The following is a 19037-nucleotide window of genomic DNA, read 5'->3' as shown; positions in this document are numbered from 1 at the left end:
ACGCCTAATAAACACACTAAACATAAAAGGTACTCCATTGCAAAAAAACTGAAGTTACGCAGCATGGCCCACAATTATATAAAACTCTATTTTGCTGACACTGAATTTTTGGAGAAAATAAACAATAATTTGGATAAACTCTGTTAATACTTTACATAATACTCTTACGCAAGTTTATTTTCATATTTTATTGTAATGCTAATGTTAGAACTTTTACAAAGGAAATCATACATTAAAATAATACAATCGCTTCTATTTCACTTAAAATTATTGGACAACGATAAGTATGTTTGTGGATTAGTAAGGCATAATATGATTTTGGCCATTTTCGGACTCATAAGCACAATGTCTTTCTGCCTGTTGTTACTACCATAGGATGATGGGATAATGGGATACAAAATAAATAAATAATATAAATCTCTGTGAACACTTACACGTCTTTCTCTCATTTATATTTTTAAATATTTTCTTCAGATTTTATAATTGTTAGTTCATTATTATAAAAGGATTTGAAGGAAGCGTGGCGTTCTTAAAATTAACTTTCAAGTTATTTTGTGTAAAACCTTTCGAGAGGTAGACGGTGCAAGAAACCTTAATTCAAACCCTTCAAGTGAACCATTCTTCTGTTCAAGCGATTTTATTTGAAAAACACGGAATTTTTGCTGTACAATAAGTTCCTAATAATATTAAAAGAAAAATTTATCTTAAAATTATTGTGTTTTAAATAATTCTGTAATTAATCCAGTTACTTCAAAACACACGGTGCAATGTATTTTGAATAATCAATCATCAGAATGGATACCAATAATTAATGTACTTGAATGATATACAACATTAAATAAAGTACTCCATTAGAAGAGAGTGCAGATTCAGGGTGATGAAATACGAAGACACTTTGTCATTTATTGGCAATAAATACATTACTTTCCTGATTGTTTAATGTGTACTAACAGAACGACAGTCACATGTTCAATGGTAAAATATTTCAAATGATTTGTTTAATATATATATATTAATATATATATAATAAATCAAAATGGATTTATTTGAGGGCCCAATTTCAAAATGTTTCCATTAAAAAAGAAAAGAAAGTTATTTGGACAATTTCAATTAATATACTGGTCAAAGATTTTAATTTAAAACCTTTTAAATTGATTATTTTTTATTATCTTGTATTTTTATTGTTTGAGATGATTATTTTTATATAGTTATATATTTATGATTGCATTGTCTTATTTCTAGCAAGAGGAAGTATTAATCTTGTAATTCTTACAAAATTGAGATAAATATTTTGGGAGCCTCCTGAGTGCGATTCAAATTTTGTTAGCGCATTTTCACACATATCTTCTTTTCCCATTATTTCGGGCATTTTCTGTTGTAGTTTTTAAGTTTTCCTTATATTCCGAAAGTTTTCTAAAAATTATGAACTATTTCCCCACTAACATGCTATAACTTTTATCGTATTTGAAGCATTTTCTATGAAAATTCTACTTTTAGAGGGTTTCTAAGGTGACTTTTTTTTCAACTCCTTATATAATTGACATTTCATCCATTCATTTTCTTGCACCCGAATAAGGTTGGACGTTGTTTGGAAAGTACGTAAAGTGCATCAAGGAAACGTTTTAAGGAAAACGTTTTGAGAAACGTAGGTTCTTGTGTTCTGAAGTGGTTCGAATATGATACAAATGGTGCAATTTTTAATTTTTCGATTTGAATCCTGGTGAAATAAAAAAACAAAAACACGTAGAAACAACAAAATCTGCACGAATGCAATAATTTCTTTTTCTTAGGAATAAGAGAAAGTAAAATCATATTTTTTATTAGTTCTAATTTTAGAAAATCTGATAAGATCGTACTTATATAGTTGTTCCTCTTTGATTAAATAATTCTCAGATATATTTAATTAAAAAAAAAAACAACAAACAAACAAAGAAAAAAAAGCAGTATCATGATATGCTTTTGATTTCTCTAAACAACGCCTGCTCATGAACCAAAGCTATATAATGCAAGGTAGCTGCCTATCAAACTCAATTAGCAAGATAAAAGTATTGATATTTTGTTAATATTTGTATTGGTAGGATAAATTTGCTTTTTCTTGTAAGTCATGGTAATTGTTCATGATTTATAAAGGAATAAATCTCTTATTTTATTATCTCTTTCTTTTTTCATTATTGCATTTTATTCAAATAATTTTCTTATTATGAAATTAAATACAAAACATGTCCTACATTATGATTTTAATTTTGAATACGTCTGCAATTTAGTTTCCGCGTTGTAAATATTTTCCAACAATTACACTATCCCAAGGCCTGAATGTTAAATAATTGCTAGCATCCTAAAACTATTTTTTTTTTTTTAATTAAATTGTTTTAGCCTGGAAGTAGAACGGATACGATCAGTAGTAAGACATATAATACAGTTTATAACAATACGCCAGTTTCCACCCGGAGATAAATCTCTTCCACCTTTGAACAAGACAAGATGGTGGATACCAACAGCAACAAAAACACTGGCTCTTATAAGTAAGTCTATAATTTCTGAAATTATTTTCCTAATGGCTATCGATTTCTGTTAAATATGCTTTCTGATCAAGATAATTCTGCTCGCAGAATAAGTGACACGACTTTTACTTTCCTACTACGCTTCTCATATTTTAATTTTATTTACTTTTTTCAGATTTGGTTGGTTGTACTTCTTTCATATTTTTTTAGGTTTTCCTTAACAGTTGCTCATAATATTATTGAACATTGCCGTAAATTGATAAAGCAATTAAAAACAAAGCTTTGTTTAAAATCCTTCCCCACCAAAAAAAATTAATTAATAAATTAAATTAATTCGAGCGATCTAACTCATAGGAATTAATTTATGTACAAAATCTGGTGGGGAACACGTCACTTACATAACTTTCAATCCAATTCTCGTAGTTGCCAGATAATGCGCACTTCAAGCATACTCGGAATTTTAGCAGCATATTTAATTTACAAAACATGGAAGGAAAAACCGTAGATGTTGCAGAATTAGATTTTGCAGAGGGGGCTTTAGAAAGAATCCTCCTACGGAAACCTTTAAAGCAAAAAAAAATTTAAAGCAAAGCTGATTTTGACCTGACGTGAGTCAAGTAGGTAACAAATAATCACCTTTTCCAAGCGAGGTTTAACGCCCTTCCACCTCAGGGTGACATCAGAAGCACATCTTTGCTATTAACATTTTTTTCTATCGAGAAAAAATTAGCTACACTTAAGAAACCACGATTCATCACCCCTACATCAATACCCGTCCCAATCTCATTACGTGAGAATATTTTATTCCAAAGAGTTCATTCTATTAATTTTCAAGAAATTTTGAAAAAAGTAATGATTCTTAAAATAAATGCTTCTGTTCCTTTGAAACCAACCCAAATGAAATCTCATGTTTCTTCGCATTCAGTTTTTTGTTTTAGAGCTAATGTTCACGCATATACGCTCAAACCATTTTCCAAATACTAGTCATTAGATTTTGAAACTTTATTTTCTGAGAAAAAAAAAACAAAAAAAAGTTTTCCTTCTTCTAAACTCGGAATTTTATTTAGAATTTTACGCTGTTACCTGTTTGTTGATATTTGCTTTGTCGTTCTCCAGAGACGGAAACTAGCGATTACCTAACTTTATGATGGGTTACTTCACGTCAAAAAATGTTTGCTTTGTGAGAAAAAAGAGTGATAATAGGGATAACAGTAATGATGTATGTGTTATATTTTAAAACGTATTCTTTATTTGATAAGAATAAAATTGCGATTAATACTGAAAATTAACTTCCCACATTTGCCCTTAAAACAGGTGAAAATATATAAGAATAAAAACAAATAAAACTCTTTTTCTGTTTAAATTTGAAGGCTGGCTCAGGCCAATTTACTAAGGTAAATCCATAAAAAGCAGAATTTTAAGATAACTGTTTAGAGGGTATAATTTATTTAGCAAAAATATTCCCGAAGAACATACATTTAGAATATCTATGTATATTTGGCATTGGCTAAATTTGATACTTCCTTTTAAAATTAGGGTATAATTTATTTAGCAAAAATATTCCCGAAGAACATACATTTAGAATATCTATGTATATTTGGCATTGGCTAAATTTGATACTTCCTTTTAAAATTATTAAAATAAATTCAATGCAATTTAGTTTAGTAGGAGCTAAGTTATACAGTTTTCTAATTAATGGCATGAATAAAGAAAAATATTATACTGAGTGTAGAATTTCTGTGACTAAAAAACCTTTACATGTACATCTGAAGTTTGGAGAAGGCATTATACTCGTACATAGTGTTTCTGTACATACTCTATCCTCTTGTTTTAACATATTAAGGGTATTATACATATATGTATCTTTGATAGCACTTAATAAATATAAGCTTTTATGTAAATCAAGCTAAGATGGAGCCGCAACTTTTAGAGCTACTAAAAGAGCTCTATTTAAACTTTGATTGAAACAATTGGAGAGGTTTCAGTTCCTATAAATACTTTTAAAAAATGTTGAATTGTTACTTTGCTAGAACTCTGGGTACGAAATTTCTGTAAATTAAAATGCTAATTCTTTACAAATCTTCAAATTTGGCTTTTTAATCAGGTAGTCTAGGTACCCGAACGATAGCGGCTACACTCCTTCTTTTCAAGTTAGAGAATTTTTCTAGGCATCATTAACTGCCCTCCATCGCAATCTGAATAATTTTTAATTTTATATGGGCAGATGTTATGGTGGCAGGAGGTGAATAGTAATTTCAAGTGCTTTGCCCTTCTAAGTCGTCGTGACTGTAAGACAGAATTATGTTAGGTTCTTTATTTCAATTTAGGTTCTTTATTTTAATGACTACTCTTGATTTATCTTTCTGCTTAATTCAGCACTAGAATGAGATCGTCTACAAAAGTTTTCGTTCAAATACTTATTGCCATACTTGAGCCGGGGCTGCTCTTACTACTCAAGAGTTCGTATTTACAAATGAAATTTCGTTTCTTTAGAATTCATCTACATTAATAAATTTGGAAACAGGTTCAAAACTGGAGGTTTTTTTTATGGATACTGGCAAGACAAGGTGGCTTATGTGAATTTTAAACAGTATATTTGGTTTCGATTCTCCGCGAAAAGCCTTTATGAGCCAGTAATTCTTCTTCGCCAGTACTACTTTGATGTCAGTATCGTATCGTTGTCATGGCTAACATTTGGAGAGATGATTAAAAAATTGTTTCTCCAATCTGGATAATATATTTAATATTATATTAACGAGTGATTCAGTTATTTATTTGCCACTTGGATAAGTATGTATTAAATAAGGGAAACCAAATCAGGAAATCTCCGTTTATTGCTGGCTATTTTAAAAATACTTTTATAGATCACAATGATGGTATTATATTTCTAGTTTCAGAAATAAATTTTGAGAAGAGCGTTACAATGTCAAGAAGTAATAAATTAATAATGTTGGATTATGAAATTTTGTGTGGGTCCACGCGCAGAAGAACCCCACCTACTAAATTTATACTTAAAATATAGCCGGTCCCTTTTTGTGGTAATTAAAGAAGTAATCAAACAATTAATGTCAAGAAGTAAACAAATAGTACTAAAATAAAGTAAATAAAAATTAATAATTTTTAACACTTATCAACTATCTCTAATAAATTAAAAAAAAATTATGTTCATTATTAAAAAGATAATGTTTGTAATCAATATAAATATTTAATTAACAATAATAAAATAAATTTTTTAAAATAATCATTAGTTATTTGGAATGTATTGTGTGTGTGTATATATGTGAGTGTGTGAGAGAGTACTTACGTCTTTATTCTTAAGGAAGACTCTCTTTTTTACTCTTCTCAAGTTTTATAGATTTCAGAGATAGTATTATTTTTCTAGTTTCAGAAATAAATTTTGAGAAAAGCGTTACAATTCCAAGAAGCAATAAATTAATAATGTTGAATTATGAATTTTTTGTGGGTCCACGCGCAAAAAAAAAAACACAATTAAGTGACAGATTTTATTATAAAAATTCATATTACACTTCTACGATGTAGGAGAGTTATTATATTTATATGGCATATTGCATTGTAGAGGGGAAAAAACTAAGCTACTAGTTAGAAAATTTGTGGAGCAATTTTCGAGTAAATGGCAAAATACCGAGAAACTCTTGTCCATAATGTCCTATTTCTGGACAGTGAATCAATTTTGCAGTATGCAGTATGAAATTTCAAAATTGGAAGGAAAATTGAGATCTTCGCATTTCCAGAATTGCTGATCGCTGCCTAATTCCATTCTCGCACGGGCAGTCAGTCCAATTGAGAAACTGGACGCCATTGATTTCAAACGTTGGCGCGCCTTAATACAAACTAATAATTCAAAAATGGCCATAGAATTTTTCTTTGTGGCCAAAATTTATATAGGCAAGATAGATGTACTAGTCGCTTCCTCAGAGATGATTCTACCTTCAAAATATTGGCTGGTTTTTTAAAAAAATTTATTGTAGAAATTAAAACGTTGAATCGCACCGAAAATGTTCTTAACACTGTATACATTATGAAAATAATGTTAATAATGAAATATTTAAACTGATATTTTTGCTCTCTCTTATTTATAGACGCAGCGAACAATGCAGCGAATCCTCCACTTCTAGATTACACGGAGTTTTACAACTCGGCTCTGGATCATATGGACCTAATGCAAGATTACTTCAGTTGGCAAACACCACAAAGGCCTGGCCAGTTTTCCTACTGCCAATATCCTTTCATTCTGAGCATCGTAGCAAAAAGAATTATTCTTACAAAAGTAAGTAGATTATGAAATAATTTATAAATAATAAATTATAAGTGTAATGAAAAAGACAGCATCATTTATTTCTTTTAATTATGAATTAGACATAAACACTATTAATGTATCATTTATTTATGTTTATTACATATAAACTTTAATATTAAAAAGCGAATATACCCTTGCTTAACTGAAGTAAGAATTAAAAAAAAAAGTAAAAGTAAATTATTCCTCAATTACCAGAATTAACGCGAACTTAAACCAAATTAACACCCACCTAAATTCAATCAGGAAGAAACTGCAACAGCGGCTGTAGTCACCTAATTATAAACCAATAGAATATGAACGTAAACCCTATATAGGTTGTCCATTCTCCTCTCTCTTAGAACATTTTGGTATTAAGTCGGCCACTGGGGCACACATTAATACCGATACGTCAGGATATAGAATAAAACGAGTTTTCACCTAACAAACCATATTTCATTTTGAAGGAAAAGTTTAATACGATAACCATATACATGTTTACACATGTAGGCACATAATTAAAAAAAAAATTGTTAAGCTATTTTTATTTCTAACGTAGTAACTCTAATATTATTGACAAACAAAACAAAGAATTTAATTGTTTGTTTAATTAAGACTGTGTTTTCCTCAAAGGATTCTGAACAGCAGATGATCCTTACGGCGAGGAGATCTCTAGTGGCCAAAGTAGCTCGACATCAAGCGCCGCAGATTGATATATTCTTCTTGAATATCACAGTGAGAAGAGCACACTTAGTCTGCGATTCTCTAAATGAGGTAACTCATTTAACTTACTTTAATCAACACCGTTTTGTTTTATTTCAGAATTTTTTGAATTCTGCAGTTATTTTCTTAGTAAAGTAAATTCGAGTTTTCCTTTAAAAAAAAATTAAAAAAAAAAAAAAATATATATACGAAAAATATATCTTGCATTGTCATCATAAAAAAAGATGTAACAGATAATGCAAGTTAAAGTGTGTACATTATTTTGATAATGCTTCACAACCTAATTGAAATTTAATTAAATTAATATTCCTGTTGCACTTGAAGCTTTTTTTCCTGCACTCAAAGTTAGATCAGAACTTCTAGTCAGGATTCATTGAAGTATAAAAGAAACACATATCGCTTAAACTTTCAATAACACCATTGTATGTGTGACTGTCTCTCTTACCTTACTAATTTACAATTTAAGTTCATATTACGGGTGTTGATTTCTGAAGAGCCTGAACAGGAAATATTTCTTTCAGAGCTTCACATTCAGCGAACCAAGAAATATGAAATGAGCAATAAATATATTCATCTCTTTTTTCATTAAAAATAACTGAACCCCAGGACATATAAAAGTTTCTCTCTCTTCCACTTTTTGTCAAGATCGACATTTTGTTAGATTAGATTAGCCTTGGTGAGTGTTCAATACTGAAGGAAACAGCCAAAAGGCTTATTATAAGATCTAGTCCGTGAAGCCTGTACTTCGCATAAGACATTATCTTCTTTAGTTTCAAATACCATTGGACTCACTATGCAATTAGATAAATTATTTGTGACAGTTTTTTTTCTCAAACTGTCACATTCTGCACAGTGGCAGAATTTAAAAACAGAAGTTAAAAGCTATAATTATTTAGGATTTTTCAATTATTTCAAAGTGTATATTCTTATATTGTTCCAAACATTTTACATTTATTTTTTTATGTTTAAAGATTGCTAGTAAACAAAAAGATTTGAAGAAAAAATTAAAAGTATCCTTCGTCGGCGAACCAGGCCTTGACATGGGCGGATTAACTAAAGAATGGTTTCTTCTCCTAATTAGACAGATCTTCCACCCAGACTACGGCATGTTTGTTTATCATCCACATTCAAGATGCTACTGGTTTAGTACTGATCAAGAGGGTAATCTCAGGGAATATAATCTTATAGGTAATTTTAATTTTACAATTAGGGTTATTTTTGTTTTGGAAGTAATTATTAGGTAAACAAATTAACAGTTTTCTGCTGATGAATTCGGTATTATATCATATAGAGTTTAAAATTGATCTTTTTTTGGGGAGCCAGCCTTGATGGGCTAAATACTTAAGCGCCTTGCATTATGTTCTTTTCTCTCTCGTGGTTTTTGGTTAAGAAAGTAGAATATAGAATAGAATAGAATAGAATAATTTTATTTGTTTTAAGGGTTCTACCCTATACAAATGGAGTTTGGTTAAATACAACAAAAAAAAACCTTATAAAACATAAATAAAAACTTGAATTTAAAACTAAAAATATACATTCCAATCGAATGGAAATAAAAACAGCCAAAATTTAAAAACATAAAAAATTAGAAACAAAACAAAATTATAAAAGTATTTTTATAAACTCAAAACGAAATTCCTCATTTTGAAGGCACTTGTTATAAAATAAAATAAATTATTTAATTTATCAATATCGGCTACATCTAATAGAGTCTGCACTTGAACATCTACATCTGAAATACTAGAGATGTATTTATTCAAGTATTTATCTCTACAAGATTGCAGCCTTAAACATTTTAATAAGTAGAATATATGTATCGTATATAATAGACTGTATTGAAACTAGAAAGAATCTCTTTTCAAAATAAAAATTTTTTTCTTATATATTTTTTTATCAAATGATTGCAGGTGTCCTAATGGGATTGGCGGTATATAATTCCATTATTCTTGATCTACATTTTCCTTCCATATGCTACCGCAAACTTCTTTCCCCTCCTGTTGTGCCTTCAGTAGATACTAGTGGTGTAGGTGTAGTCAGAAGTCCTACAATAGATGATTTAGCAGAAATACTTCCGGTAATGTAGTAATTTTTGCTTACATTATGTTTGAAAAAATTCAAGTGAAATATCTTAATAAAATTAATTTCTTTATAGGACGTAGCAAGAGGATTAAAGGAACTTTTAGCTTATGAAGGCAATGTTGAAGAAGATATGTGTTTAAACTTCCAGGTAATTCAGCATCTTTCTCTTTTTGCTGAGGCTAAAATGAAGTTTTATATAAGTATAGTAGGTCTAAAATAAAAAAGCTTTCAAAAAATTCATTTGGAAAATTTGAATGGAATTATGAAAGACAATTATGATGTTTAAGACGTTGCTTTAAGACTGGATTGAGTTTCTACTTTATTTGCGTCATTTCTGAACCTAAGGAAAACTATTGACGGGGAAAAAGTTGTCTATTGCTCAGAAAAACTTCTGGACGTCAATGACAAGACAAGATTTTATTTATTCTATTAACTAGGGAATGATACTATTGCCTACTGTCAAGAAGGCAGACAAATTGGTCTGTCTCTAATGGCTCAAATAAAGCTTTTACAGTCCCTATTCTCCCTAGGAGGTATCTAGAATTATGAAGAGATCAAACTTTAAGGCCTGCAACCATACATTCTTTAGGGAAATAAGTTCACTAGAGGGTCATAACAAAAGTTAGAACAGAAGGAATTCAAGAGTCATACAGGTTCAAAAGTTATAGGCACTTAGGTGCTCGAAACCCGGTTACATGGCATGTTGCGTGTGGCCAATAATAGTGATTTTCATGTTTTCCAAATGATTCAGCGCTCAGATATAGACCCGCTCTCTCCTCAGTCACCGGAAGAGCGAACTTCCTCCAAGTAGGCGTTGAACTGTCTGAGGGACGAACTGTTATGCTGTTATGAGAAAACCCACGGGCAGCTAGAAATATTTGCCTGATGATCACTTGTAGACAGTTTAATAGAATTGACTTTTAATTGTAGAAAAGTTTTTTGCCCAAAATTAAGCCGAAGCACTTGGCTAGTCTAAGTAACCAGGGTATAGTTGTACCTAATCTGCTGTTGAGAAGGATTCTGCATTTATTAGTGAAGAGTATGGCATTCGTCTTCTCGTGGTTTATTAAATTGGCCCATCTAGTACAGTATTTATTCAGTTGGCCTTGTTGCATAAGTGTTTGTTGGTGACAGCGTACAAAGCCACGTCATCAGGTAGATTGACATGAGGAGGTTTTGGGAGGTAAAAACCTAAAAATAAGTGATGAACAAAGTGAGACTTGGGAATCTTACCTAGAACAACGCCTGCTGCGTTTGGCAGAAAGTGCCAAGAGGAGAATTAAAGTGAATGAGGAGAACTTTTATTAGAAAAGTATGGTTTATTAATTATATGTATAATTTAAAGGTTTCTCTTGAAGAATACGGAGAAGTGAAGACTTATATGTTGAAGCCTTGCGGTGATTCTGTACCTGTAACTAATAGTAATAGACGTGAATATGTAAACCTCTATCTGGACTGGGTGTTAAACACAGCCATTTATGAACAGTTCAGGGCTTTCTACTTGGGCTTCCACAGCGTGTGCGCTTCAAATGCTCTTATTGTTAGTATATTGTTGAACTTCCACAAGAAACATACAACATTTCTATTTAACGGCCTCTTTCTAGATTTTTTCTTAACAAATTAAAATAAAATGAGTCTGTAACAACAACAATAACAACTCTTTTGGAATAGAAAATTGATCTATAAATTTTACTTTGGATCTAATTTTCCTAAAAAATATATAGATTATTAATTACTTTTTAAACTTTTCTTCCGTTTTCTTCATATATTTGTTGTATGAATTCCTTTAAATTTAAAATTAGTGATTTTTTTTTAACCAGATGTTGAGACCTGAGGAAGTTGAAATGTTAGTATGCGGTTCTCCAACTTTGGATTTAAATGAACTAAGAAAAGTAACCGAATATGATGGTTATAAACCTGAACAACCTTTGATATCGTAAGTTCAAGCATAAAATAAATTCAGTTTTAGCATTTATTTATCCCCAATGGAAAACTCCAGCTTCTGATGGGATAAATCTTGCCATTTAGAGTTACATGAAAGGCGACGTCATAAAAGCAGTGTTGGAAGCATGCATTTATTTGAGCTTTTGACGTTCGTTAAGGCACCTATTAAATATTCTGCCTCAGCAAATGTTTATGGGCAAAGTTAAAGAACTATTAGTTTCCTTTAGACTTAAAATTTCAATCGCAGACGCGCAAAATATGGAAAACTGAGGAACTAGGTTTTCAGAATAGAACAGGGTGATGAATGGAACCATTGTAATAAAGAAATGAAAAGCAAAGTTAAAAGTCGGAGATTTGATTATTAAGATTCATCAGAAATTTCAAGTCACATCTAATGAAGCAGTGAGTGTAGCACGGTGAGAAGGGATGTTATTTGTGGTAATAGGTGTGTTTATGAGCAGCTTTCAAGTTTCAAAGAAGTCGATTTTCAATTTCAACTATTTCTAGTTCTACAAGAAAATCTGCGTAGTTTATATTTGTTATAATATAGTGTAGTAAAATTAAGGAGCGAAGAAAATTTTAGATTACGTAGTTATATCGCTCTATTTTATCGTTTACCCATATTTTAATTTCAATTTATGAACGGAGTTCTTAAAATCATGCAGCTTTAGTATTCTACATTGTCATCAACTGCGCGCAAGCATGCATTCAAGATTTTATCTTGAGGTCATATTTTTATGAGTATTATAGGATTATTTACTGGCCTTGTTTGCTTTAGTTTGTATTCGATATTCACTTACCAACCCTATGCAGAGAACATTTACTTTGTTGTCACATCGTAATATTATATTTTTTAATTACATCAGCTGGAAATTCCAATCTTTAGTTCTTTCAAGTTTTTAAGAAGAGGCATCTTACTTTTAATAATTAAAATTTTAACTAAAACCCCTAGTCAATAATGGAGGATGGATCAACCATTATTTCAAGTATCGTAATATCCTACATAATACTGTAGCTACCGGAAAATAAATGATTTAATTGAACACTTAGTTGGATCCGTTATGCAGGTTAAATTATTTCATTCGTTATAGCATCATCTGCTTCTTATTAAGTTTGTGGGCTGTATTTTTTTTAGTTTGAATCTTGAGCTTTATCTCCTCAGCACTTTACATTTCTAACTTTTAATAAATATAAATGTGTTTCAACACCGGAAAACCATTTAAGAGTTACTCGGCAAAAAGTGCACGAAAAAGCGTAAAGTTGAAAAAAACCAAACTTGGACTTTTTTAATTATTTAGAATTAAGCTTTGCAAGATTGAGCAAACCTTGTTTCCCTATTTAATTGGTTAAATATTCATTCTAGAGACTTCTGGGAAGTGTTGATATCTTTAGACGAAGATTTAAAAAAGAAATTCTTGTTATTTACTACTGGCAGCGACCGAGTACCTGTTGGAGGAATGGGCGAGATGACGTTCAAAGTCACCAGAACAAATCTAGATCCAGCCAACTTACCAGAAGCGCATACTTGCTTCAATCAACTAGTCCTCCCACAATATGAAAGTAAAGAAGCCCTCAAGGAAAAACTGATCATTGCCATATCAAACGCGGAAGGATTCGGACTAGAGTAGTAATGTGTCATTTTTTATTTTGTTCAAGGAGTTTCAAAAGAACATTTTTTAAAGAATTTCTTGACGTAAATTTCAAGACATCATTCTTATCAATACATTAAAAATTTAATGTTTACAAATTATAACTTTTTTTGTTATTTAAATAGTGATAAATGTAATTAATATTAGTTTTGTTTTCAGCATCGTTATTAATTTTGAATATTTTCATATTATGTCAAATAGGTTAATTATTTAAATGCTTTATTTCCTTAAACAACAATGATAATTACGGCCGTTACTTTAAATTATCATTTTTATAGCTTTTAATGAATATGAAGCTGTATTACACCATAAGTAATTAACGTTAAGAACTATTTGTATTTTTTAATAAAAACGTTATCTATCTATAAGTAGTAAATACAATTCTTTTAAATTACTGGAGAAAGAGTAAGAAATATAATAAAGTCTTAATATTTACTCCACAATATTGAAAACATTGTTTTTGTTGATAAGATTATTGTTTTGTGAGACGAATTTAGGGTGTTAATATTTAAACATCGTTGAGATTGTGATCAATAAGATACAGATTCTAATTTTTGACTTATTTTAAATATAGAGTAAATATGCAAATTACTTTCCTGACCTTTCATCTCCGAAATTTTTCCGTAACTTACTTATTTTTGCTGTATTGTAATACTTTCTTCGTTCTGTATCTTTGTGTGTCAACAAAAAGGTTATGAAGATAAGAAAAAGGAACATGTGTGCCTTCTTTCATAAATAAAAAAAAAGTCCTCTTTTATTTTTAATAGCTGACGGTTGAGGACTAATTTGTGATATTTTATGAAAATATTTGTTGTATGTGTGGAGAAATTAATGCACTAATTCATGTTCCTTTAAAATTATGAGGGGGCACTTTGCATGTGTTCAGTTAAAAAAAGCACTTATTTAAACGAAAATTGTTGTAAAAAAAAAAGGAGAAGCTATTAATGTAAAGAAATAAAATTAAAACAAAAATCAATTTTACAAATCCGTATTTTTCACTTTTCCTCCATTTTCATTTTTTTGCAGTATTTGCAGTAAGTAATAAATATCTTTTTACATAAAGAAGTTAAAATTATGTCTTCATATCGTTTGAGATGATTTATAATGATTTATAAGAAGATGATGGGAAGGATGAAACGTATTAAGTAATATTTAAACTATTAAATTAATTATTACTATTAAATTAATATTTAATATTAAATAACTTAAGCAGACAGAAGAAGATAAGATCTAAATTTAAAAAAAAATGGTAAAAACAACAAGAATATGCCAAGTAACTAACTGAGCTTGAATCAAGAAAAAGTCATGCGTGTAATATTAACCAGGGCTTTAACAGCCGCTGGGGAAAAAATATGTTGATATATTTAAAATAATTAGTACTAACAAATAAATATGAATATACTTATCAATTATCGACCTCACAAAATAATAGATGGTACTTTATGAAAGCACGCCAGAAATGATCAAATTATGTCCCGTCCTCTAGCGGTCTGCTTTCGGTTTTGCATAAGGTTGCATAAATTAAATTATTAAATTGCATAAAGACTGGAATGAATTCGGTAATTCTTTTATATCATCACATAAGGAAGGATAACCATTATGGCGACATGTGCAGCGCTGAAGGAACTTACATGTTCCGCTCATTGTACAATAATTACAAGAATGAAAGACGAAATAGCCTTAACAGTAATTCAGAAATTTTTGAAAAAAATGATGGTTTATCTATTTAAACAAAACATATCATATGTTTACTAGTTTTACAATTTCTGAGTTACAAGATTTTTTTCGTATCTATTTTAAATTACAATATAAATTATTAGTAAAATGGGTCTGCTACACTGGATATCCTTAGTTTTTTACTGCTTACATTTTCTGTAAGTATTTTACAAAAAAAAAGTCCCTAATAAACATACTTATTTCATAATAGTGTGCAATGATTGTTTCTTATTCTAAATTTTGAAATATTTAAAATGTGTTCAATAGCTAAGAACAATTATGTTTTCTTACCTTCACCGGAAAATAATTAAAAATTTAAAAAACATATCTAGAGATAAGATTTGATTGAGATAGAATCTATAAAAACGCAAGCACAATATTAAGAAAATAAAAGTTAAAATTCAATAGAAAACTATAAAAACCTCACTACTTCGTCCAATCGTATTTTTTTTACTATTAAAATTTCACTCTTCCATGTTTTGTTTAAAGAACACTCCAATTAACTTTTATGCAAATCCACGTGCAAATCTATTTCATATTCGACCTTTTTTTTTACTACAACTGCCATTAACCACTCTAGATCCACTCTACCTCTTGGTTTTATATTTATATATAAATTTAAAACATTTATACGTGTAAAAATATTTAATATTAAATATTTTTAATTCTGTAACATTGACCGTTCTAAAACAAATTGTCCTCAATTAGGCTAGTACCTTTTTTGCTCTTACACATCATAAACATAACTTACTCGCTTCACTCATAATCAGTGTTGTCCTTGGGGTGCATTCTTCCACGATGGCTCTTTTTAATTTGTCGAACCTGCTTCTGTTTTGGTTGGCCATTACCTCCCTCTTCTCATCATGATGTCGTCACATCCAGATAAAGTTCCTTGTATGGGTTTTCTGTTAACTCTTTTTTTCTGCACCTCTTACACCTCCTCATCTAGTTGAGTTCTCTTTTCCAGGTTCATCTTCCATAGAATTCTCTATTTCTTATTAGGAATTGGATTTTATGATTTATGAAAGGATTGTGAGTACAGCATGTTTAGTTAGCTGCCTGCTGCCGACTAGGACACTTGACCAGTAGTTGCAACTGAAAAAATAATATTTTACATTACTTCTTTTAATAAAACCTTTTATGTTCTTCTAATTTTTGTTATGTTACAACTGTATGATTTGTTTTACTGATTTCCCCTACACACACATATAAAGCTTATGTAAAGAAAAAGCCTATGCATATGTAAAGAGAGAGAAAACTTTTGTTTACCCAAGGCATCTAAATGCGGCTGTCATCCATGATGCATCTAATTTTGATTTTACTTCTTTTATTGCTGCTTTGATTTTCCACGATTTTTTTCCCTATCATTGCACCTTGTGAAATTTGGTGTAATATAAAAGTACTTGTACGAATTTTCACTGATTTTTCCATGTTCAAATGCATTTTTGTTTTTCAAAATTTGCAGGTCCCATACCAAAGGACAAATAATTGGTCTTCAAGTAGAAAAATATCAATTTGCTACAGAAATAAAATATAGCGATAACTTCATACCTAAATTTTACCGAAATGACAGTTTAACTTTGCGCCTATATGGCAATGTTGCGGCAATAACAGCAATTGCACTTACCGAACATAAAAAAAGTTGCAATTATCTTATTGCTCATTCAGAAGTGATTGTAAGTAGTTAGTTTATATATTGATGGAGGAATCAACAACACAATCATAGACTAAATTAGCTTGCAGAGCTAGTAACAGTTAATATATTTACCTATTCATGCTGAGTGAGGTAATGTACAAACAGACTGGCATCAATGATTGTGAGGTATTATTATTTCAGAGGCGGATTCTAAAAGGGCGCACAAAGTCCTCATTTTTAAAAGGGCCTCTAAAATAATTAAAAAATTATTTTCAATCAAGATTCGGAAAAAAAAACTGGTCAAATTTATAAATTTCAAACGTTAATAATTAGAACGCTTGTGTACTACTAAACATATAACCACTTCATTTTGGCTGAAACATTTAACAGTATTTAAAATAATAATTGTGTAAAAGTTAGAGTTGGATTCCCTAATCGATCAGACACAAATTACCCACTTTCTTCGGATATCTCAAAGATGTTCTAACGAAACGCCTTTTACAACTTGGACTCCGTTCAATTGTCAACATATCTAAAAAACGGGAAAACCATAGAAAATTCCTATTAGTTATCTGGATGCCTTCATAGAACTCAGCAATAAATTTGTGGCAAAATCCGCCAATCGGAAAAGCTACTTTCTGAATAATTTTTCATTTTTTACAAATTTTTTCGGAAGAGGCTTTAGCAACGGTTTTATATGCACGCAATTAGATCTAAAAACTTTATTTGCAACATCCCAATCAAAAATGATACCTAAAATAATTCAGGAGAAGAGTAGCGTTCAAGCTTCTCTCTAAAGTATAATGTAAGTGTGAAGTGCGGTCTCATTACCTGTGTAATGTTAATAGCGTAAACAAAAAATTCAAATTAGATTAGAAAAAGATTGGATTAGGATTAACGATATTAATCAATATTGCGGATCCTACTACATTTTCATATTTAGCTATACTATTAGTAAAGATTTTAGAAACTGTCCAAAATGAGCTACCTGAACTATTCTGAACATTAAATAAAACAATTTTTTCCCGAGTTCTAATGATTACTAGGCATTCCTATTCATCCTATGCACATAATGACGAGTTTAGTCGCGTTCTCCTTTCGACGAGACATGATGGAGGAATTATTTCTATACGAAAATTCCTCCTTGAAAATTTGGTATTTACAGCAGCTTAGCAGCAGGAGCTGCAGTGTACATGATATAAACATGAACATGGTAAATTACATCACTTGTACCAACAACTTCGGGAGCATCCTGGCAAGTTTCATGCGTATTTTCGAATGTCTATTTCAACATTTAATTACAAACTAGCCAGTGCTGAATGCATGTTAATCAAGAAAAGGACGAATTTCAATGTTAACCTGCCCCATTTCTTATCCAACACAAATCGGTTGTGGTACAGAAGATCCTTTTGGTCTCACAGAGGTTTCTTTAAAAAAAACTACACCAATAAATGCAGCAATATCCATTTTAATCTTGAAAATTGAGCGCGATGAGAGCGAAGAAATCAAACATGTCACAACGCGTTGCTCTACTCTCTCTTGGTAAGCGTTGCTTTATCTTCGCTTTGCTCCCCACTATGCGCGGTCTCATATTGATTGATTTCGCCGCTTTGCTCTTCGCTATCATCGCCGCTCCACTATGTTTCCAGCCTTAGTGATACAATTATTAATATCTTTGTAGGTGAGACCAGCTGGAAATAATATGACACTTGTTGACATCATAGTACCAGATGCATTACATAGTAGTATGCAAGTGTACATCTGTGCAATGGAAAGGGGTGAATGGTTTCATCAAGGAACAGAAAAAAGACTAAGTTTTATTATAGAAAAGCACTTACTTCCACAGTGGCTTACAATTCCATTAATGGTAACTTGCATAGGAATATCGGCATTATGCAATGGACTAATTGTTGGTATAATGTCACTAGATGTAACCGAATTAAACGTTTTGGTAAAAGCTGGAACACAGAAACAAAAAGATTATGCAAGAACAATACTGCCAATAAGAAAAAAAGCTAATTTTCTAATGGTGACATTGTTATTAGGCACAACAATCTCCAATTCAATATTTACGCTAGTGACGGACAGCTACCTACAATCTTGGGCAACAATTTTAATCGTTACAATGGTCATTTTATTATTGTGCGAAATTTTACCAAGTACTATATTTACTAGATTCGCTCTTTCTGCAGGAGCAAAAACAATATGTTTTCCTTACTTTTTAATGTATATAAGTTTTCCAATTTCATTTACACTGGCCAAAATTTTAGATAAGATCTTAGGAGAAGATATGACAATGTTTACAAAAGCCAAATTGAAAGAAATGGTAAATGTAAGTATACTTTTAATCATTGCAGATAGAAAGTAAAATTAATGCGAAATAAATAATGAAAATTGTACAGCTCATTTGTAATTATATCAATTTCTAAATAGCCTGGAAGACATTAACTAACATAAATCTGTATACTTTCAAGTACAACCGTATGCCTGTAAAG

At 30.5% G+C, this 19037-nt stretch overlaps 2 protein-coding genes and 1 long non-coding RNA gene across 14 annotated transcripts in view; 2 read left to right on the top strand and 1 right to left on the bottom strand.

The window, feature by feature from the left end:
• Window positions 1-13585, top strand: part of LOC141461094 (probable E3 ubiquitin-protein ligase HECTD2) — a 51545-nt gene extending 37960 nt beyond the window's left edge. For 7 of the 8 annotated variants that reach the window (XM_074141782.1, XM_074141783.1, XM_074141775.1 and 4 more), the window contains 9 exons: window positions 2374-2522; window positions 6602-6789; window positions 7429-7569; window positions 8490-8706; window positions 9426-9592; window positions 9671-9745; window positions 10943-11137; window positions 11418-11533; window positions 12905-13585. In XM_074141782.1, coding sequence (XP_073997883.1) covers window positions 2374-2522; window positions 6602-6789; window positions 7429-7569; window positions 8490-8706; window positions 9426-9592; window positions 9671-9745; window positions 10943-11137; window positions 11418-11533; window positions 12905-13169 — 1513 coding nt within the window. In that variant the 3' untranslated portion in view covers window positions 13170-13585. The remainder of the gene's footprint in view (window positions 1-2373; window positions 2523-6601; window positions 6790-7428; window positions 7570-8489; window positions 8707-9425; window positions 9593-9670; window positions 9746-10942; window positions 11138-11417; window positions 11534-12904) is intronic. The other variant, XM_074141781.1, reaches the window with a different exon arrangement.
• Window positions 9370-19037, bottom strand: part of LOC141461112 (uncharacterized) — an 18408-nt gene continuing 8740 nt past the window's right edge. The window contains exons 4-9 of one of the 2 annotated variants that reach the window (XR_012462611.1): window positions 18381-18500; window positions 16675-16791; window positions 14608-16001; window positions 11334-11427; window positions 10595-11233; window positions 9370-9560 (exon numbers count right to left, since the gene is read on the bottom strand). This is a non-coding gene — a long non-coding RNA (uncharacterized lncRNA). The remainder of the gene's footprint in view (window positions 9561-10594; window positions 11234-11333; window positions 11428-14607; window positions 16002-16674; window positions 16792-18380; window positions 18501-19037) is intronic. The other variant, XR_012462610.1, reaches the window with a different exon arrangement.
• Window positions 14937-19037, top strand: part of LOC141461096 (unextended protein-like) — a 15498-nt gene continuing 11397 nt past the window's right edge. For all 4 annotated transcript variants that reach the window (XM_074141787.1, XM_074141789.1, XM_074141790.1 and 1 more), the window contains exons 1-3: window positions 14937-15064; window positions 16372-16582; window positions 18224-18874. In XM_074141787.1, the coding sequence (XP_073997888.1) occupies window positions 15015-15064; window positions 16372-16582; window positions 18224-18874 (912 nt within the window). In that variant the 5' untranslated portion in view covers window positions 14937-15014. The remainder of the gene's footprint in view (window positions 15065-16371; window positions 16583-18223; window positions 18875-19037) is intronic.

This window comes from Rhodnius prolixus, unplaced genomic scaffold (assembly GCF_049639745.1).
Source record: "Rhodnius prolixus isolate KJV_2025 unplaced genomic scaffold, Rpr scaffold_6, whole genome shotgun sequence".
Taxonomy (NCBI): Eukaryota; Metazoa; Arthropoda; class Insecta; order Hemiptera; family Reduviidae; genus Rhodnius; species Rhodnius prolixus.
This window is presented reverse-complemented; position numbering and strand designations above follow the sequence as displayed.